The 21,689-nt window shown below is 63.2% G+C and overlaps 1 protein-coding gene across 1 annotated transcript in view; it reads right to left on the reverse strand.

Annotated features, from left to right (window-relative positions):
* Positions 1-21,150, reverse strand: part of ANO1 (anoctamin 1) — a 92,020-nt gene extending 70,870 nt beyond the window's left edge. Inside the window, 2 exon segments of the mRNA XM_058305006.1 lie at positions 13,450-13,785; positions 20,969-21,150. Coding sequence (XP_058160989.1) covers positions 13,450-13,785; positions 20,969-21,076 — 444 coding nt within the window. The 5' untranslated portion in view covers positions 21,077-21,150.
* Between the last annotated feature and the right edge of the window lie 539 nt (positions 21,151-21,689).

The following is a 21,689-nucleotide window of genomic DNA, read 5'->3' on the forward strand; positions in this document are numbered from 1 at the left end:
AGGGCCCCGCTAGGACCCTCGGGCGAGAGCCGCAGAGCCGCGGCACCCGTGCAGGAGTGAGGCGTGTTCCACCTTATGCGCACCGTCCACCAGCCCTGAGCGCCGCCGAGAAAAGTCGGGGGCCCGTGGATCGATGCCATTCAGCAAAAAGCAAAGAAACGACGTTTCCTGAACCAGGGCTGCCCAGCAGGTCCCTCAGGCTCCTCGACTTCCAAAAGGGGACCCCCAGGGCGGGGGCCCGGCCGGGACCACCTGGAGGCCTCATCCACAACCTAGACTTAAAAGGAACTGACCAGAAGTCCAGAGAGCGACGCCAGGGAATCGGGGTTCAGAAGGGGAGCCAGCGGGCAGGCCCCGCTCCGTGCTACAGGGCCGGAGGCCGAGCTTGGGGGCCCGGAGCCAGTGCTGGGCCTGCCTCGTGCTTCCTGGGCTAGAGGGCACACTGAGCAAAGGGGGTCTTTTCTCTTTTTTTTAAAGATTATTTTATTTATTTCTCTTCCGCCTCCCCCCATAGTCTGCTCTCTGTGTCCATCCGCTGTGTTCTGTGTCTGCTTGCATTATCAGGCAGCACTGGGAAAAGACATCTCTTTTTGTTACATCATCTTTCTGCGTCAGCTCTCTCTGTGCGGCGCCACTTCTGGGTGGGCTGAGCTTTTTTCATGTGGGGCGGCTCTCCTTGCGGGGCGCACTCCTTGCACGTGGGGCTCCCCTACATGGGCGACATCCCTGCGTGGCAGGGCAGTCCCTTGCGTGCATCAGCGCTATGTGTGGGCCAGCTCACCACACGGGTCAGGAGGCCCGGGGTTTGAACCCTGACCCTCCATATGGTAGGCGGACGCTCTATCCATTGAGCCAATCCGCTTCCCCTTGTGGGCTCTGAAAACAGCCCCAGAACCAAAGTGCGGGCGAGTGACGCAAGAAAAAAACGTCTTTCGTGGGCCCAATAGACTCACTCCGTCTCTGCCAGCTGCCCAGCGGGCGCGAGCGGAAGCCGACAGCGGGACGTGGACCTGGGGAGAGCCAGGCAGTCAGACGGTGCACAGCAAAGTCTCCGGGCAGGGGGTTTCGGGGGAGCGGGGCACCTTCTGGTGGGGGGTCCCCGACACCTGAGCCCCATCGCCTGCCTGCTTTCTGCACCCACCAGAAGAGCAAACATCTACCAAACGAATCCCCTCGTCCCTGGATACCACGCGGGCAGTGAGGTCCAGAGGCCTCACTGCGCCCGGTGCCGTCGGCCACCTCGCCCCGTCCTGGGCGCCAGTGGCCCACGCCTCCTCCGTGTGCGTGTCCAGCACGCCAGGCGAGCCCTGCTGCGGGTGCGCGCTGGTTGACCCCTCTGCCCAGACGGCTTCTACTGCCCCTGCCCACGGTGGGCACGGCGCGGGCGCCCCACAGCTACCTGCTAAATGAATGAATGAGTGGGTGAATGAATGAACGCTGGCTGGACGACGATGATGGAGCTAAAATCTCCTGAGTGCTTTTTATGTGCCAGTCCCTGCTGCATGTGAACCTGCGAACTCATCCGTGTATCCTCGCAGCCCGCCCGAGAGGGAGGTGCCGCCACTGCCCCGTTTTATAGCTATGGAAACTGAGGCAGAGAGGCACAGCCTGGGGGGAGGACCCGGCAAGCACCCGTCACGAAGCGACGGGGTCTGGGCTGTACAGGGCTTTCTGCAAAAGCCAGTTAGGGTGTTTCTCAAAAGCAGAGGCCCAGGAGCTGGTCTTGAAAATGTTTCCTCCTGGCCCTGCTGACTCACGGGCAAGGGCCGGAGCAGCGCAGCCTCCCTGGGGCCCGAAGCTCTGCCTGTCTCTTCCCACTCCAGGCCCAGATTTATTTCTGTGTCTCACCCACATGCAAGGAACCAAAATACATCTCCCTCCGGGTCCATGGAGCCTGCTCTCTCGGTGGCGGTCAAGAGCCGGTGTCGCTGCCGGCTTCCCTGGGAAAGCACGCGCCTCTGTTTACACGAGGGACAGAGTCTGCCCCAGGGCAACATCTGGTGAGAGTTGGGACAGGGGTCGTGGGACCGGCTTGGCTGAAACGCTGATGGGGTGTCTTACGGCATGGCGCCGGCCGAGCCCTGTGGCGGGAAGAAGCTGTGAGAGGCCGGGGTCCCCCCTCCTCTGCCCAGCGCCCCAAGGACTGAGCTTGGTCCCAACTTGGCCGCTCATGGGGGCATCCGGAGGCCACAGGCCAGTGCGTGCCAAAGCGCGCAGCCCCGTGGGGCCAGCCTAGGTGACTGGAGGGGAAGCATCACGTCCCTGGAGTACCTCGACTCGAGGGGGCAGTGGGGGCAGCCGAAGGCGCCCCCCGGGTGCAGGGACCATGTCAACTCCGCCCGAGCATAGCTCGCAAGAGCTCTGGCTCGGCCACAGCGGTTTCTGGAATCGTCCTTGCAGGAGGAGGAGGAAGACACGCGCCAAGCCAGTGCCCTCGGGATGTGCGAGGGCCGGGGTGGGCCCCTAGACGCCCCAAGGCTGTCCACAGGCCCGGGGCTAGCCCGGCACTGCCCCGCGTGCTGCGCGGGCCTCGGAAGCTGGGGTGGAACGCGGGCCGTTCCCGGCTGCCCCGGCCCCCCGAGCGCCCTCGTGGTCAGCGCCACCTCCCCACCCCGTCCCCAGGAGGGCACTGTCCACGTCGTTTTCCTTCGTAGCCCTGGACCCTTCTCAGGGGTCTTGCTGTCCACTTTATTATGGTAAAATGTGTATGACATAAAATTTGCCATTTTAGCCATTTCTAGGTATACAGTTCAGTGGCACTAATTACGTTCACGATGCCGGGCAGCCGTCACCGCTGTCGTTTCTACAACTCTTTCATCACGCCAACAGAACACTCTGTACCTATTCAGCAATAGCTCCCCTTTCCCTTCTCCCTGTGACTCCTGGGAAGCTCGGGTCTTCGGCCTCTATGAATTTGCCTATTCTGGATATTTCGTGTAGGTGGAACCATCCAGGGTCTGTCCTTGTGTGTCTGGCTCATTTCACCCAAAAGATGTCTGTGCAGTCCATCCACACTGTTGGGGCATCAGAACTTCCTTCCTTTTCACGGCTGGCCAATGCCCCATTGTAGGGACGCCCCAGGGTTTGTTTCTCCTCCCTCTGTCAATGGAAGTGGGTTGCTTCCGGCTCTGGGAGGCACCTGTCAGGAGCACGAGTTGCCGGCTAAACGGCAGGACACCGCCCGGGAGAGGGTCATGGGGAGCGAGGCCAGGGTCCCTTCCCCAGTGCTGCCCAGGAGACAGGTCGGGGCAGGCCCGGGAGCCCTAAGCCAGCGCGGCCCCGAGCCCCGGGAGCCCTCAGGGCACGTCCCGGGCCGGTTCCAGCCCTCTCCGACTCAGTGTCCTGACGCCCGACAGGCCCGTGCCGGCTCCGCTGGGGCCCCAGGCCCCGAGCGCAGGGCGCAGGCCCCGGCTGGACCCTCCCCTGGCCCGGCCCTCGAGATGCGCCGGGGCTGGGCCGTGCACCTGCTGCTCCGGCCTCCCGGCTCGAGGAATCACGGCCGCCAGGAAACAGGCTCGGGGCCAGCCCCGCGTGGCCGCCCTGCGGGAGAGACGCTCGTCCTCTGCCACGAATAGGTTCTCAAGGTGCATGACGGCGCGTGATGGCTGGACCCCGACGGCCAGGCGCGTCTGGGCGGCTTTGGTGGTGGCCGGCTCTCCCCTGGCTGGCACCGGCAGAGTTTGACTCCTCTGCTCGCCCACATGTCCCTGGGACTGGGGCCAGCCCCTGGCACACAGTAGGTGCTCAACAGCTGACCTGAGGGAGGGACGAGGCCACCCACACCGAGATCCACTGTGCGCCAGCCGAGGGCAGCCCTAGCACTCAGACCCTCGCCCGCTCCTGCCCTGGCCTCGGGGTGGTCGCCACGTGACCGCTCGGTAACCAGGGGCCATGGCGCCGGGCCTCGCCGGGGCTGACTGGGAAGTCCCTTCCCTCCCCCCGCCCTATGCGCCGCCAAGGCGAGGGGCGCCCAGAAGGCCGGGGACGCGTGACGGAGAAGGCCACGTCCACGCGGCAGGCACGGCTGGCCACGGCCCAGCCCCAGAGGACCCCCTCCCACTGCCGTCCCCAGGCCTGAGACCCGGGTGGGCTGGGGACCCGCGGAGACGCACGTCACCCCGGTGGAACGGGCCCCGCTGCCCCTTTCCAGGTGCATGGGCAGTTCTCAGCACGGGGGCCGCCCCGAGACCCCCTCGGCAGCGGCTGGTGGAAGGGGCAGGGGAATAAGCAAATCGCAGAAAACATTTCCTCATGCTCCGGCTTCCATCAAAGGGACCTCGGAGCAGCCCCCCACAAAGACAGCAAAGGACGCCAATAAAAACAAACAAAACTGGGAAGCGGTTGTGGCTCAACTGATAAGAGCGTCCGCCTACCACGAGGGAGGTCCAGGGTTCAAACCCAGGGCGACCCGTGAGGTAAGCTGGCCCACGCGCAGTGCCGATGCGCGCAAGGAGTGCCGTGCCACGCAGGGGCGTCCCCCGCGTAGGGGAGCCCACGCACAAGGAGTGCGCCCGCAAGGAGAACCTCCCAGCATGAAAAAAAGCACAGCCCGTCCAGGAGTGGCGCTGCACACACGGAGAGCTGACGCAGCAAGAGGACCCAACAAAAAAGTGACAGTTTCCCAGTCCTGCATGACAAGAACGCAAGTGGACACAGAAGAACACACAGCAAATGGACACAAAAGAGCAGACAACGGGGAGGAAGGGGAGAGAGAGAGAAAACAAACAAAACCTGACCCCCTCGACGGGGCTGGAAAGCCGAGAGGGGCACGGGAGGGGCCAGGCCCCATCGCGGAGGCGACGCTGACCCCGGGGGCAGCTGTGCTCGGGGGAGGTCAGGGCCGGGAGCGAGAGGGACCGAGGGTGGACTCCAGGCCCACCCACGGTGGGGGTCCAGCAGGGGGCCCTCCCCACAGTTAGCCAGAGCTGCCGCCGTCCCCTAGCCCAGGGCTGTCCGCGGAGAGCAGCCCTCGGGCCAAGCGGAGGACGCGAGGAAAAGAACAGGGGCGGCCGGTGCCTCTGGCCTCTCTCGCCTCGGCCACCTCCGAAGGCCGGCCACGGGGGGTCTGCGGGCCTTGGCTCAAGGCGGTTCCCGACGATACCGCCCCCAGCCGTGTGGCCGAAAGCCGCAGGAGCGTCTGGGGGCGGGCCGCCGGGCTCCCAGGCTTCGGGGAACCTCGTGGGCTGCTGAAGGGCCGGCGCGGCCGACCAGCGACCCTCGAAAGCACGGGACCCTCGAGAGCACGGGACGGCACCCGCTGACGACACCGAGGTCCGCGAAGACCCACGCAGCCTTCGGGCTCCAGAAACAGCATCCGGACCATAAGTCAGCCGTGCTGACCGCATTTAAAGAAATAAACATCAAGATAGGAAAGAGCTGCAGAGGACAGGAAACTATTAAAAATGACCCAGCAGGCTTGGAAAGGAACCAAACAGCACTTGCAGAAATTAAAAAAAAAAAAAAAAAATTAATAATAACGAGTTAAAACAGACATGTTTAAAGAGAGTCAACCCCCTACAAAGAAAGGAAGGCACGTCGGGGCCGGTGAGCCGCTCTCCGGAAAAAAAAAAACACAACAAAAACCCTGATTTGTAGCATCTGCCAAGGTGTAAATACTCCTGCTCTGGCTGATTTCAAGCTACTGACAGTTTAAGAACTGGCTTGCAGAATTCCGGAACTCTGCTGACCATGACACAGCACAGGCACGGCAGGATGTCAGAACTGGAGACACGCGGGGATACTGGCATCGCGGCCAGAAGGGCTACGCGTCCAGCCTCACCACCCGGGACCCCACAGCAGCGCGCCGCAGGTTCAGGGACCTTTAAAAAAGAAGGGTCAGAATTCTCTTTGAAAGAAGTGTGTTCCCACCAAACCAAGGCAGGAAAGAAACCCCAGCAGGCCTGAAGTTCATCAGGCAGCGGGCACAGAAGTCCGGCAGGGAATGGAATTGTGCACATGAACATGGCTAGAACGGGAAGTCTTGAGTTGCGTTCGAGCTATAATAATAATAAGGCAGGCAGTGAGTGTTTGCAGCCTCGGCAGAAGATTCCAGAAGCCAAAAACACTGCTGGAGCCAAAGAGACAAACCTGTGAGGGTGGGGTTTGGAATGGAGCGGGGAGCTTTGCAGGCCTGGGCTGGCACCCCCACCCCCCTGTGTGAGAGGCCCCTTCTTCCCTCCTGGGGCGGGGGTGGGGGGAGCCCGCACATTTTGGGGTCGAATGCCAGGCCTGCGACCCTGGGGCCTCTTCAGAGCCTCTGCTCCTTTCTCTTTCATCTGTAACCAGGAAATTCTGGCCCCACCTCCCCAGTTAGCCAAGGCCCTGTTCCCTGGGGGAGGTGCTACAGATGGGGAAACTGAGGCCCAGAGAGCGGAAGTCCTTGCTCAAGGCTGCCAGCCAGGGAGGAGCGGGGCTGCCACTGGCCCTGAGGGGCCTGGTCTGACCCCACTCTGTTCTCGGGGTTCGCCCCTCGCCGCCGTGCTCTGAGCACCCGCGGGCCTGGTCGGAAAGCGGCACCGGCTCTCCCGCCAATGCAGGCCCCAACTCGCTTTTTGCAAGGCCCGTCCCCGGGGACGGGAAGCAGATGGCGCACGGCGGTGCGGCAGCTCCAGGGGAGGGATGCCGAGGAACAAGAGCCAGCTCGGGGTGCAGGGTGAACCCCGAACCGCAGCATGAAAGCAAACGGGTTTTTTACAGGGGCCGGGCGCCCGGGAATCTGCCGAGGCCGGGGCCGAGTTCACCGCGAGGGCGGCGCGGCCTGGGCCGCCTCCAGCACGCTCGGCCCGTGTCGGTGTGTGGCGTTCGCGGCGCTGACCCCTCGGACATAAATAAAGGCCCGTGTGCTTTGAGGCTGGACTTCAAAAACGCCCATGAACTCGAGCTGCAGGGAAACATGTTGGCCTCGAACTTCTCGGTCCCCCGCATGGGAGGCCTAAGCTGACCCTGGGGCCGGCTGGAGGGGGGTGATTCTCCGGGAGAAGCCTCTGCCCCAGCAGCCTTCCTTCCTGTCATTTGTCCTAGGGGTCTCGGCACGGGCCCCTCAAGCACCCCCCCTGCGTAGGCTGAAGAGGCAAAGCCTCTCCTGCCCATACCAAGCCCTCTCCGCTAGGCATGCCAGGAGGAGCTCTCAGGTTGGGATTCTTGGAATCCCAGGCCCTGGGCGAAGGGCACGGGAGGGCAGGGCCATTGCCAGCCGTCTCTTCTGCTCCGGCCGGCCTTGACCTTCCTCTGTTTCATCCGTCGGGGTCATGAGTAAGTGTGTATCAGTAAGTGTCCTGCTGCTACGACGTTCCCTGGAGAACCACCAGGCCTCTGTCTCAAGGCCGCCTCGGGGGTACCCAACAAGTCGGGAACTTGACGGGGCTTTGGGGTGGGTCCTTCTCTCAGGAAGCTTCTGGGGGTTCAGGAGGGGGCAAGGCCCTCACAGCCCAAAATGTGGTGGAAGGGCAGCGGGCTCGCCATGCCCCAGAAGCTGGCTAGAAACGCAGGGTCTCTGCAGAATCAGGGTCGGCATTTGGACAAGACCCCCCCAGGCAGTTCCTGCAGAGAGGTGGCCGGGCCAAGGTTGGAGCTGCCGGAATCTTCTGCCCTGCTCTGCCCCCCCCCATCGGACAGCATGCCTCTCCCCGCCCGCCACGGGCCCCTCCGGCCTGGGAGTAGACAGCGAGCCTGCCCTGTCCGAGCCTCTGCCTCGTGGACAACAGCGCCAGGGCGCGTCTCAGCTCTTCTCCCGTCCCCCAAGCCCCGCTCACCCACGCCCACCTTTCAGCAGCCCCATACGACGCCCGTCATCACGGCCAGCTCCGGACAGCAGGCGGGGCACAGATGTGTGCAGGACACACGCCAGTTTGCGTGGGAGCACCGCGGCCTAACACACCGACGGCGGCCTAGCCACGGCCGCAGAAGGCCGGGCCAGCAGACGGGGGCCAGGGTGGCTCCCGCCCGCGGCACCTTCTTGTGCTCTGCCCCATCCCTCCCTCTCTCCAGCCCCTGCTTCTTCCTTTGCTTCTAAAGCAGTTCTCAGTTGGGGGATGGGGAGTGGGGCAACTTTGGCCTCAAGAGGCCATTTGGCAATGTCCGGAGACATTTTGGGGAGTCAGGGCTCAGGGCTAGAGACCAGAGACGCTGCTAAACGTCTCAGAGCTCCCCACACCAAGAATTATCCGGCCTCGAATGCCGCGCCGAGGTTGAGAAACCCCAGTTGGGAGTGACGGCTCTTTCCGGGGCCCTGGGGCGCCTGAGTATCTGATGGGGTGCATGGACTCTTCTCCCCCAGGACGTTTCACGTGAGCCCCCAGGTCTTCTTCCAGTCTGGTGAGGTTATGTCACTGGGTCCTCCTGGAGGCCATCGCATTTTCCAAAATTGCCAACTGTTTGGTCCTCGTAATCTCAGCACACGCCCGGGACGCTTCATCAGAGAGAACGTTTCTTCACTCTGAAATAAATACGACAGCTTCCTCCGCTCGTCGTGCTGGCAGGACCCCACGCGCCGCGCGGGTCTCGGTGAACCCAAACAGTCTTTTAACAGCCTTTGGATCTGCCCGCCTCTGGGAGAGCAGGTGAGAGCAACAGGCTGCGGCCCCGACGGCGCTTTCCAACAAGCCCCGCTCCTCTCGGCTGCGGAGGCGGGGTTCCCGGAGCTGCACGAGGAGGTTATGATTTGGGAGAAGAGCAGGGAGACGGGGCCAACTCCACCCACTTGGAAAACCAGAACCACCTCATCTATACCAACAGAATGTTTTGATGTTTAAAGATCTGCACTGACTGCCAAAAGCCTTTTTTAGCTTTGGAGCCCAATTACCAATGAAGTATTGGGGTATTTGTTGGGACAGTTAGATCTTTTTGTGACACTAACCAATGTCCTCATTTTTGTTTTTCATTTCAAAGTCCTGTTAGAGAATAAAATACTAAGGCAAACAGGAGGTGCATGGGGTAGTATTTCACCGGGTTTGGAGGGGCTCTTTTCTCTCTTTCCTGGGCAGCTTTCCTCCCACTTCAATAATCTATGAAAGAATGTTAATTCCGCAGGGAAAGTTGTATCTTAAGCCCTCTGCAAGGATCACTCGCAGGAACCCAGCTGCGGTGGCTAATTCTATGTGTCCACTTGGCCAGGCAATGGTGTCTAGTTGTCTACTACTCTAAAGGCACTTTCTACATGGGGTTGGCATTGACAACCAGCTGACTTAAGTGAGGGGGATTGCCCTTAGTGAGGCAGAAGAGAAAGAACTGAGGTTTCCAGAAAAGGAAGAAATTCTGCTACTCACCCCACAAAAATTAATTCAAACTGGGAAGCGGATATGCCTCAAGCTGTTGGGCACCTGCCTACCACATGGGAGGTCCTGGGTTTGGTTCCCAGTGCCTTCTACAGAAGACAAGCAAGACAGTGAGCCAATGCAATGCGCTGGTGCAGTGAGCTGATGCGATGAGATGAGGCAATGAGATGACACAACAAGGAGACACAATGAGACACCCAACAGCAGGGAGCAGAGGTGGCTCAAGCGATTGGGTGCCTCCCTCCCACATGGGAGGTCCCAGGTTCAGTTTCCAGTATCTCCTAAAAAGATGAGCAGACACAGAGAGCACACAACAAACAGACACAGAGAGCAGACAGCAAGCAAAAACGATGAGGGGGGTGGAAATAAATATAATAAATCTTTAAAAAAATTAATTCAAAGTGGATCAAAGACATAATTTAAGAGCTAAAACTATAAAACTCCCAGAGGAAAACATAGGGAAGCATCTTTAGAACCTGTATTGGAAAACAGATTCTTAGATTTTATGCTTACACTGAAAACATAAGCAACAAAAGGAAAAATAGATAAATGGACCTCATCAAAGTTAAACACTTTTGTGCATCAAAGGACATTATTAAGAATGAGAGAAGATATTTGGAATCCATATATCTGATAAGGGCTTAATATACAGAATACATAAAGAACTCCCGCAACTTGACAACAAAAAGACAACCCAGTTAAAAAATGGGAAAAGGACTGAACAGGCATTTCTCCAAAAAAGATACGAATGACCGATAAGCACATGAAAAGAAGCTCAACATCGTTAGCTATCAGGGAAATACAAATCAAAACCATGACGAGATGCCACTTCACAACCACTAGAATGGCTACTACTAAAAAATATATAACTAAGTGCTGGGGAGCCTGTGAAGAAACAGGAAGCCTAGCTCATTGTTGATGGGAACGCAAAATGGTGCAGCCACTGTGGAAAAGCATTTGGCGATTCCTTAGAAAGTTAAGTGTAGAATTACCATATGAACTGGGCAACCCTACCTCTAGGAATACACCCCAAAGAACTGGAAGCAGGGACTTGAACAGACACTTGCACACTAACATTCATCACATTATTCGCAATTGCCAAAGGGTTGAAGCAACCCAAGTGTCCATCAACTGTAGAATGGATAAACAAAATGTGGTCTGTCTGTACAATGGAATATTACGCAGCCGTGAAGAGCAACGAAGCTCTGTGTGTGCAACTACATGGGGAACCCTGATGACATCATGTGGAGGGAAACAAGACAGACACAAAAGGACAAATAACTGTGCAATCTTAAAGACAAGAAATAATTAGAATGCACAAAGTCAGAGTCAGAAATTAGAGTAAGGGGTGCGTGGGGAATGAGGAATTAATGCTAAATGGATACAGAGCTTCTGTTTGGGGTGATGGAAATTTCTGCTGACGGATGGCGGTGATGGTAACACAACATTGTGAATGTAATTCACACCGAGTTGTAAGACTGCAAAGTGGTTAAAACAGGAAAACTTAAGTTGCATGTATACTATGAAAAAATAAGGAAGAAAAGCCACAGCACTGTGTAACACAGAGGATGAGCCCTAGTACAAATGCTGGCTTTTAGTCAATAGGGTCATATGATCACATGGGCTCATTAATTGTAACAAAGTTACCACACCGACGTGAAATGTTAATAATAGGGAAACGGCGTGTGTGTTGGGGGGTGTCTAGAGGAACTATGTACTTCCCGCGCGACGCTTTTGGAAATCTACAATTACTCTAATTAAAAAAAGAAAAGAAAAAAAAAAAGAGATTGCACCATCGGCTCTGCTCCGGGCGTCCAGCCTGCCGACAGCCCTGCTGGCCCCACAGCCACGCCAGCCAGGTCCTTAAAGGAGATCCCTGATGGTGAACATACATGTGACTGTGTATCTACACACGTACAGCCTGCTCTTTGTCTCCCTGGGGCTCCCTGGCTGATGGCTGTACTCTCGCTATCCCCATTCTACACATGGGGAAGCTGAGCCCGAGCAGTCCCCTAAGTCTGCCGAGGCTGTAGAGAAGGTCTGGGGTCTGGCCTGGCTCGGGCTGCCCGCCCTGACCCCGGGGGGCCCTCTCAGGCAGGAGGGGACGGTCCCGTCAGGGGAGGAGTCCACGGAGAGAGAGAGGATCCCTGGCAGGGCAGAGCAGGCACCCGCTGGGGGCCGAGCTTGAGATCCCAGCTCCCAGCCAGAGGCCTGTGCCACGGAGTCCCCCGGGGGCCCTACCGGCCTCGGCGCCACCTGTTCCTCCAGTTAGAGAAGGCCAGGCTGGAATAAACACTGCAGGGTAGCACTGTTCCGGCTAAAAGCTGCAGGGCCGGCCGGGCGGAGCGTGGGAGGCGCGGCGGCGCCCTGCCTCTTCCGAGGGGCCCCTGCGAGCGAAGCGGGGGGCGGCCGCCCAGCTCCCAGCCGGGGCCGGGTTTCCAGCTGCCGCCCTCCGAGGCGGCGGGCGGGGGTCTGCGGAGCCCGGCGGAGCGCAGAGCCTCGCTTCCGGCCAGCAGCACTCCTGAACGCCCCTCGGGGGCCTGCGCAGCTCCAGGGGGACACCAGGCGGGCCGCGGAGCTCGTGGGTGCCCGCGGGCTGACCAAGCCTCGGGAGGCGAAGGGCCACCCAGAAGAACCCGGTGAGCCGGACGCTCAGGCGGGGAAGGGGCTCCGCGGGGCCCGGACGCTTCCAGGGAGGGAAGGCTGCGCACCCCGAAATGCAGTTTCCAACCCAGTGGCCGAGAGCGGACTTGCGTCCCCAGAAAGACGGGGGCCGGCCCTGGGTTCCTGGGAACGTGGCGCAGGCCTCTGTGGGTGTGACTGGGTTAGAGGGGGCGTTCGGATCGGAGCGGGCCCTAATTAAATGACCGGGGTCCCTGTAAGGCGTGGGATGTCTGGACACACAGGGCAGGAGGGCGCAGACTCCGAGCCAGGGAGCGAGCGCGGCCTGCTCCCAGCTTGATTTCAGGATTCCGGGTTCCACACCCGGGGGACACCACGTGTCTGTTGTTTTACGTCATCACGTTTGCGTCATTTGTTTTTGCAGCCGTAGGAAATTTGTAACACAGCTGGCTTCCCCCACTTACCACCTGGTAAATGGCATTTGAGGGAAGCAGAAGTGGCTCAACTGATTGGGCTCCTGCCTACCATATGGGAGGCCCTGGGTTCACGTCCCGGGGCCTCCTTGTGAAGGTGGGCTCGCCCACACCCACAGAAAGCTGGCGGCCTGCACCCACGGACGTCCCAGGATGACGTAACAAAAGGGAGACAAGCAGACACAGAAGAACGCGCAGCGAATGGACACAGAGAGCAGACAGCAAGCAAGCGGCAAGGGGGGAGGGATAAATAAATAAATCCTAAAAAAAGGCATTTGGTCTAAATATTCCATACATATTCTTACGTATCATTGAGCCGAGAGGTTTCGTGGTTTAGGTTCAGGGTGGCTCCTGTCAATTGAACAGTAGACCGACGCTGCACCAACTCTTACTCTAAACAGTCTGGTTGACCCCACTGCTTCCTAATCAGCTTGCGGGCTTGTTTTCTGGGCTTACTGTGTTTTGGAGACATTTCCTGATTCTTGATTAATCCACTCAGTGACAGATCTGTTGGCCAGGGGCCTCGAGTCCAAAGGTTAAAAAAGGAAGGCCACCTGGCACAGAGAGGCTGAGATATCTGGGGACACACAGCAAATAGGCCGAGAAGTCGAGGGGCTTTGGTCACCGGAGGCAGACACGAGTGCGAGCGGGGCGACCTGAGCCCCGCTTTCCTTTCCTCTTAGAAAGCGTCTCAAGCTTTGCTAGGGAGAGGGGCATCAGGAAACTCGAGGGGGGCCCCGGGCACCAGCCGGCTCAACCTCCCCATTTCACAGATGGAGAAACTGAGGCCCCAAGAAGGGAAGACTCCCAGGAGGGCTTCGTCCTCCATCCCTGGGACGGGCGAGCCTTCCCTGGGGGGGAGGTGACCCAGAGCACTGCCGCGAGCCCCGGGCTCACTGCCGGGACGGCCATCTCCACCCCAGAGGAGGCCTGGGGGGGCAGGTTGGGGGTCCCCCCAAACTGCCGCGAACCATTTTGACCCCGCCGTGACCGCAGGAGCGCAGCCTGCCGCTGAACGGCTGCACCCCCCGCCCCTGAGGGCGCGCGGCCCCCCGCCCCCCGGCCCCCGCGAGCTCACGTACGTCCTCGTCGCGCTCCAGCTCCAGGCCGGCCTCCAGGAGGTTGCCCTCGTACTCCTCGCGGCGGAACCTCTTGTCATCCTCGTGGTAGTCCACGGGGGGCTCGGGCTCGTCCGCGCCCACGGGGCCCGCCTGCCCCGGCAGGGGCTGGTCCCGCTTGCCGCCGCCGCGCGCCCCCGGGGCGGGGTCGCCGTGCTGGCCCCTCCTGGCCGGCGTCCTGCCGCCCGCCGGCCTCTTGTGGGGGTGCACGAGGATGTAGTCCACTTTGCGCTGGCCGTCCCGGAAGTACAGCCCGTACCGGCACTCGGCGTCGGGGTCCACGGACAGGGAGTTCAGCAGCTGCGGGAGGAGCAGAGGACAGCCTTGGGCCTCGGCGGTCGGGGCGTCGGGGGCAACGCGCCCCTCGGGCTCGTGCGCTGAGCCACCCGTTCAGCGTCCGCCCGTTGGACCCGCCGCGCGCCCGCCGTGCGCCAGGCGCCGTCTCGGGGACCGCGAGCCGCGGACTTGGAGCCAGGCCCTGCCTCTGTGCGGCCGACCTTCTCGGCAGCGGCTCCTGACCTTTCTGTCCACGGAGCCCCCCGCCCGCGGGTGAAAACCGCGGCCCCTCACTAAGGCCGCGCGACGCTGGGGACTGAGAGCTCACGCCCGCGCCAGCGCATCCCCTCTGTGTGTTTTTGAATTTCGATTCAAGCTCGCGGACCCCTGGTTAAGAGGTCCTGTTCTAAGGGACACTGGGGACTCGGAGGGCCCCGCCCTCCCATGGAGCTAGGGTGGGCTGGACGCCAGGGCCGGGGTGCCTGGAAGGGCGTCTGTGAAAGCGCCGAGGAGGGGCGCGGGGGTCTCGGGTTCTGCTTGAGCAAATCTCAACTCGCACGGCCAGCGCCCAAGGAGCCGCCACGCCGGTGACCCGGGCGGGCTCTCCCGGTGCCAGGGGAGGCGGGGGCGCGCGGGGCAGGCAGGGGGGTCCTCGGAGCGGGGACGGGTCCACCCACTGTGGGCACTCACCAGCACCCCCCCCCAGCACCCCCGACGTGGCCCGTGCCTGCTCCTGCCCCAAACGAAGCCGGCCGGCCTGGACGGGCTCAGCCAGGGCTGCTGACGGGGTCGGGTGGGCTGCAGCCCCCCCAGTCTCGGGGGCCAATGGAGGCACTGGGGCTCGGTGGCTTCGACGGTTCACACAATGGCCAGCGGTCCGGCTGTGCCAAAGCCAAACCTGGAGTCTCTAGAAGGGCCGTGAGGTTTGCTGTGGTTCTTGAGGGCACAGGCATGGGGCGGCTGCCCTTTGGAAATAAGAAAATAAACCAGACAGCGCCGGGACGCCGTCTAACGGGCACCTCTGGATTTTCCTCCGAGCTGTGAACAGTCCCCAAAGCCGAGCCTTGCACCCTCAACCTCGCCACCTCGGAGCCCCGGGCCTGCCCACCCCCTGCTAAAGGGCCCGGTGCCTTTGGTGAGGGGCAGGGAGAAGTCCCCCCTCGAGGGGCAGCGGGCTGGGGGCCGCTGGAAGCTCACGCAGGCGACCTGTGAGGGGGCGGCCACTGCTTCCTCTCAAGCTGCCCGGCAGAAGCTCCGAGGGAGGGGACGCGAGAGGGGCAAAGGCAGGGGTGGGGAAGGGCCTGGTCCCTCCTGGCAGGCCTCTGGGGTCTGCCCGCCTCCTTCCACTGGTGTCCAGGGGGCATGCTCCCCACTGCTCAGCTCTCCCCCCCAACAGGCTGGGGTGCTGGGTGGTGCCTCCTGGAGGCCTGGGTGCACGGCCAGCTGGAGCAGGGGGAGCTGGACACCAGCCCCCGGCTGCGCCTCCAGGAGGACGGGCCCTTCCAGAGGAGCCGGGCACAGGTGCCCTCCATGCCCGGCCTGCTCGCCCGGCCCGCGTCCTGCTCTCCCCATGGAGCCAGCACCCACGTGGGTGGAGGGCTGGGGCCTGGCGAGACGGGCTGACTCTAGGCCGCGGGGGGCTGCAGCCCAGGGATGGGGACGCCCGCGACCCCTGCCACCTGCAGGGCACAGGGGCCAAGGTGGGAGGAGGGGGTGCAGGAGCGACAGTCTCCTAAATTCACCAGAAAGGAGGCTGAGGCCCGGCGAGGCGTGCCCGAGGCTGCAGGGCAGCACCAGGCCGTGCCCAGACTCCCATCCCGGGGCCCCCGGGCGTGCCCCTCCGCAGTGACTGCTCCTCTGGTTGTGCTGTTTCTGGGCTCGGGCCCCTTCATCCCCACAGGTGGACCCCAGAAAGGGGCAGGGACGGTCGGCCCACGCTGCCAGCTGGGAGGCGGCCCAGGGAACCCCATCTCCCCTGTGGCCCCGCTGGCAGCTCTGCCTCTGTCCCAGGAAGGACCCGGGTGAGAGGGCAGCCTGGGTGGGCCCGGGCTCTGCCCTCATGCCGGCAGGTGTGGGCAGCGGGGGCGGCAGGGGCAGCGGGCCCGTGCCAGGCTCTGTACGCAGCCAGACCTGGGCTTCCGCCCGCCGGGGTTTCTCCAGGCCTGGGGTGGCTCCCGCCTCTTGGAGCCTCCGTGGCGCTGCCACCAAGCGAGGGGGCCGCAGCGCTGCCCCGCGGCCCCCAGGAGGGTGAGCTGGGCTGGCGGTGCCTCTGCAGAGCTCACAGCCCGCCCAGGACAGGCCATTGGGAGCCTCCACCAACGCCGCGGGCAGCGCCTTCCAGCCCAGGCAGCTCCGAGGGGCAGAGCCGGCGCGGCCAGGGGCTCCTCTGTCCTCGTGGGGCGGCCGGTGGGAAGACGCTGCCCGGGGACGGAAGCCCCTGGCAGCAGGGCCAGCCGGGGCACTCACCCGCACCAGAGCGGGGCTGACCATGGCAGAGGCGGGGCCTCAGGGGATGGGCAGGACGGGGGGCCCACTCAGCTGTCACCAGGGGCCTCTGGTCACCCAGCGTGTCCAGGAGGACCCCCTGCCCATTTTACAAATGGCAGGGGACAGGGTGAAGCCCGGGGCCTGGGTGGCAGCCCCCAGGGATGGGCGGCCAGGGTGACGGCTCAGCCTGCTCTCCCTTCCTGCACCAGCTTCCGTGGGTCCCTCCCCGTCCTCCCTGCAGGACGGCGTCTCCCCAGCAGGACAGCCTATGTCCTCCCCCCGCCTTGCAGAGCTGCGCTCCTGCATGGCCTCCCTCCCCCCACCTCGCAGGGCCATGCTCCCACCTGCATGTCCTCCCTCCCACCCTGCAGGGCTGTGCTCCCACCTGCATGCCCTCCCTCCTCCCCCCCACTCCCCACCTCGCAGGGCCGTGCTCCCACCTGCATGCCCTTCCTCTCTTCCTGCCCTTGGTGATTCTGCCTATTTTTCAGGGCACGGGTCAAACCCTGCATCCCCACGGGCCTGGAGGTCCCTGACCACTCGGCCTGTGCACGTGGCCGTGGGCCGGGGTCTCCTCTGAAGCCCCCACAGTGGCCCCATCAGGACGGCAGGACGCCTGAGGCTGGGTGAGAGAACGCCCCTAACGCACCACTGCCCAGGGGCTCAGCTCCCGGGGGGCCCCACCACGCCCCAGCTGGCTGGAATAACAGCCAACGCTGGGCAAGGTGGACAGACAGACCCTTAGAGAAGAGGATGCTGGGCCGCCCGGCAGCCGGAGGCAGGGCAGTTCCCCTGGTCAATCGGCCACTGATTGTCCACCAAGGTGAGGCAGGGGCGGTTTCCAGGTTCGAGACTGAACGAGACCCTCTGTCCTCTGGGTGGTGGGTAGGAGGTGTCGTGCAGTAAAACCTGGTCGAGGGACACACCTGTCCGCAGAGACCCGGAGGAGCGCAGGTGCCCCGCTGACTACCCAGGCAGGGAGAGGGAGGGCCGTGCAGGGTCTGACCAAGAGCAGGCGCCCTCCTGCCTGGCTTCAAACAGCAGCTCCACTGCTCGCTAGCTGTGCTACCCCAGGTACACAGCTTAACCTCCCTGGGCCTGTTTTCCTCTACATAAGACAAGTGAGACCTCCCTCATGTAACATGATCTCCCTCAAAGGGTTGCTGGGAGGACTGTACCAGGAAAGGGCTTACAGAGGGGCCTGATGCACAGTGAGAGCCACTAATTGTGAGTCAAGAAGCATGCACAGATAAAGAACTAGAGGAGGGCAGGGGAAAATAACCACACGGTCAGAGTGGAACACAAGTGAAAGATGATGGCAATGCGGAATCAAGATTCCAAAAAGCTACAAAAGCAGCTGGGACCAGCAGGAGGTGGGACTGAGCACTGGTGTGGGGCCCCGGGGGCTGGCCCCACTGCTGGCTCCACCACTGATGCGCTGAGCCGTCACGAGCAATTTACCCCATCTCTTTGGGTCTTAGTTTTATAAAACAGAGAGAAGCTCCCTGAGCAGAGGCAAGGGGCTAGCAACTTTTAAGCACCTGCCCCTGGGGTCTGCAGTACCACCCTGAGCTGGACTTGAGGGAACGGGGAGGGCAGCTGCACGACCGGGAGCAGGAGAAGCAGGCCTGCTGCAGCTGGCCCGGCGACACCTCGGCCCTTCCACGGAGCAGGGCAGGGGCGGGACAGACGCGCCAAGGGTCGCAGCGCAGGGGGAGGGCTGTGGGTTAGACCTCAAGCACAAGGTTCTTCTCTCAGTATCTGTAGGAAAGTTCTCGGTCCTCTTTCTAATTGCTGGCACCTGGCAGGCAGGTTCCGACCGGATGGCCGGAGGCACGGCCGAGCTCAGGTCTTGCATACTGGGGCCCCAGGGTGCAGCAGCTGAGACCCAGCAAGGGCAGCAACTTAAATTAACCGCGACCCTTCTTAGCTCTCCGCCTCCGTTTTCGCCTCCGTTTTCTCATCCGTCAAAGGGGACAAAAGCACCTCCCCTGCCTCCGTCACAGGACAAAATGCCAAGATTACCCGCTGAGCAAATGGGGAAATGGTCCTGGAAGGCGCCCCCGGGGAGGTTGGGAAAATGGTGAGGAGACCCCTTCCTGAGGCCACGTGGGAAAGAGTCAGGGGACAGAGATCTCCTTCCGTAGGCATGTCCCACAGCCCTCTCCAGGCACCGCGGGGTCCACGCCTCCCTCCCCGGCCCCAAGGAAAGGACGGACAGGGCAGTGGCACCCCGTGTCCGCTGGTTGCGCGGCGGCCTGGGACGGGATGCGCTCGTTCATTTGGCTTCTCAGAGGAATTCCACCCCAGGGCCCCACAATCCACGCTTTTGTGCGAAAAGGAGCCGCCTAAATTTGCCTTCTCTGAAAACAGGGACAGCCAGCCCCCTACAGACTTGCAGGCAGTTCTAGGAAGCTGAATTTCAGATCCGTGGGGAACATCAGTTTTAAACTTGACCTTTATTCCAAAAATGAAAAAGGAAATAAAAGCACGGGCACACCGTATCCAGTTGGGGCCATTGGGCAAACAACCGCGTGTGGAAACATCTTCGCCAGCTGCAGATAAGCAGGGGAGTGTTCTCCCAGCATGCCCGGGCGTCGGCCACCTCTCCCGTGTGCCCGGGCTTGTTCGGGGCGCCCCGCTCCGAGCCACACAGCCACCAGTTCAGAAAACAGAAACACTCAAAGGTTAACCCAGCGCAAGCCTAATGAAGCGCAGGGTGTCCACTCTGGCCTCTGGCTCTGGAGTTATTTCTTATTGTACCTCTGGGTACAACCAAGTGACGTTTGTCCTTGAACTTGGGGAGTGACCGAGAGGGGGGCGACAGAGAGCCAGCCTGGGAACTGCAAGAGATGAGTTCTTCTGGGGGCTGGTCTTGAGCATGTGGCGACACTGGCTGGGAACAGGACAGCAGCTTTGCGAAACGCAGCCCACGCCCGCCGGCCTTCCGCGCAGCGGCCGCCTGCCCCGGGTGACTCAGGGCGATGGCGGAGCGACCACCGCTGGCTGCGCCGGGCCGGGGATGCCCTCGCAGGCCCCTCCGGGTGACACTGCCCGCCCCGCAGACAGGCCCGAGCGCAGCCGCTTTCAGCACGCACGTGCAGGACGCTGCCCGGCCCCCTCCTCACAGCCAGGGCCTCCTCCAGGTCATTCTGACCCCCAGACCCGTCCAGACCAAACTTAAATGCAGAGTCAGGAGTCCCGCCCCCCACGGCCTGTCCACGTGGCTGCAGACCTAGAAAGGAGACCCAAGCGGTCTCTTTGCAGACCTGGTGGCCTCGGCTGGGTTTCGGGGGGCCGGGTGGTTTCTGGCAGTGCGTCCCCGAACTAGATCCCCGGAGCCCAGGAGTCACCCGCCGGGACACCATTCTCACCCCCATGCCCAGCCCAGCTTCAGCCCAAGCCCCTCCCCTCCCGAGTGGCCACTTTCCTCCACCGCCTTCACCCGCTCCTGTCCTCACGGCTGTGGCCCCGCCCCCCCACCCCGGAAGCCCCTTGCCTGCTTGTGTCCTGGCCCCCTCCCCGCTCTCCTGCCAGCTGCTGGTGACCGGGGCAGGTCCCCGCAGCAAGCACCCAGCCTGGGGAGCTGTGGGGGCTGCAGGAGCTAACAGGCAGCGGGCAGCCTCCAGTGCTGCAGCTCAGAGGGCCCCCCCAGCTCGGCCTCTGGCGGCGCCCGGGGCCAGCGCCCCTGCCCCCAGCAGATGCTCCCGCTCCTGCAGCCTCCTCTCCAGTGACACGTTCCCAGCTGCTCCTGGGGCGAGGCGCCCACTCCCCACCCGCCCCTGTGTCGCCTCTGGAGAAGTGGGGGAGGCCTGAAGCTCTTCCCGGGGACAGGGGACCCTCCCCCACACCGGGTTTCCACCAGCAGCCTCCCCGAGCGCCCCCCCCCCCACCTCTGGCTGAGCGGCAGGTGCGGGCGCCGGCTGCCGGGCTCTGGCATCACCGGGGAAGGGCCCCGGCGGGCCTGGGTCCCAGAGCTTCCCAGTACGGCTGGCCCAGCGCGCAGCTCCCAGCCCTTCCCTCCTCAGGCAAACTTTTGTCCTTGATTCCAAACCCTTCAGTGCGAATTCGGCCTCTGGGGAGCCCAGGGAGGGTGGGGGCGGGGGCGGGTGTGGGGGGCGGGCCGGGCGCGGCGGCCCCCACCCTGTGGCCGGATCCGCGCTCGCTCCCGGCCGGGCCACCACCCCGAACCCGCGCCGCGGCGGGGGGCAGCCGGGGGCCACCCCACTACCCGGACCCCGCGCCGGTGGGGGGCGGGGAGCCAGGGGGCGCCGGCGTTGGGAGCTCCTCGTGGGGTCACCGCGCGCCCCTGTTTGGCAGGGGAAACGCCGTCGGGGCCCCGGGACCTCGAAACCGAGGGGCGCGGCTGCCACCCGCGGGTGGAGGCGCGCGTGCGGGTGGGGGCGGGGGCGGCCGCCACCTCCCCCCGCGCGGCGGGCAGCGCGGCCTGGGCGGGCGGCTCTGCCCCCTCCCTCGGGAGGGTCCCACCTGGGTCCCCGGCCGGGCTCTCTCGCCCGGGCTCCCCCGGGGAGGTCCGGGGGCCGGGCTGGAGCCGGCCGGGGCGGCCGCGTCCCGCGCGCGGTGGGTGCCGCGCCCGGGGCCCACGTGCGCGGGCGGGCGCCCCCCCAGGCGGCGCGGGGGGCCCCGGGGCCGCCGTCCCCCGCGCGCGGCGCGCCGCAGGTGCGCGGCCCTGGCCGCGGACGCGCGCGCCGGCACTCACCGTGCCCTCGGACGGCAGGTAGCCGACGTCCTCGATGGCGCAGATGTTGACGATGTGGACGCTGCGGTCCTCGGCCGGGAGCGTCGAGTACTTCTCGTGGACCCGCATCGCGGCCGCCTGGGAGCCGGCCCCGCCGGGCGGCGCGCCCTCCCCAGCCTCGGCCCCGGCGGCCTCTGCAAGCGGAGACGGCAGCGTTCGCGGCGCGCGCGAGGGGGCCGGGCCTGGCCCGCCCGCCCCTCCCGCCGCCCCGGGGCCGCGCCGCCCGCCGGGCTCTCGCCGCCTTCCCGGGAGCCCCGCGCGCCCTCCCGCCCGCCGGTGGCCGCGGCGGCGGCGACGCGGCTCAGATTTTCCGTGGAAGTTGAAACACAGGAAGAAGGCGGCATTCCCGCGGCCCCTCCAGGGCTTATTTTTAGCCGGGGAACGTGCCCCTCTGGAGTTTCTGGGAGGGGGGAAGGTTTTCAGACCAGGGAGGAAACTTCCCCCGTGGCCCCGACCTCCCGGAAAACAGAAAGGTCCCCGGGCATAGCCCTTCTGTCGCGTTCCCTGGGGTCACCCTGCAGGGGAGAGGAGCTGCCGGGATCGAGGTGGGAGCCGCCGGCCCCCATCTCCCCCAGCAAACTCCCAGGGTCCCCCAGCTCTCACCTCCTCCCGGCAGCCTCCCCTGGTTGCAGCAGACCCAAGCTCTTGGAATGTGCCTCCCCAGCCCCACAAGTCTCTTTGG

This window comes from Dasypus novemcinctus, chromosome 10 (assembly GCF_030445035.2).
Source record: "Dasypus novemcinctus isolate mDasNov1 chromosome 10, mDasNov1.1.hap2, whole genome shotgun sequence".
Taxonomy (NCBI): domain Eukaryota; kingdom Metazoa; phylum Chordata; class Mammalia; order Cingulata; family Dasypodidae; genus Dasypus; species Dasypus novemcinctus.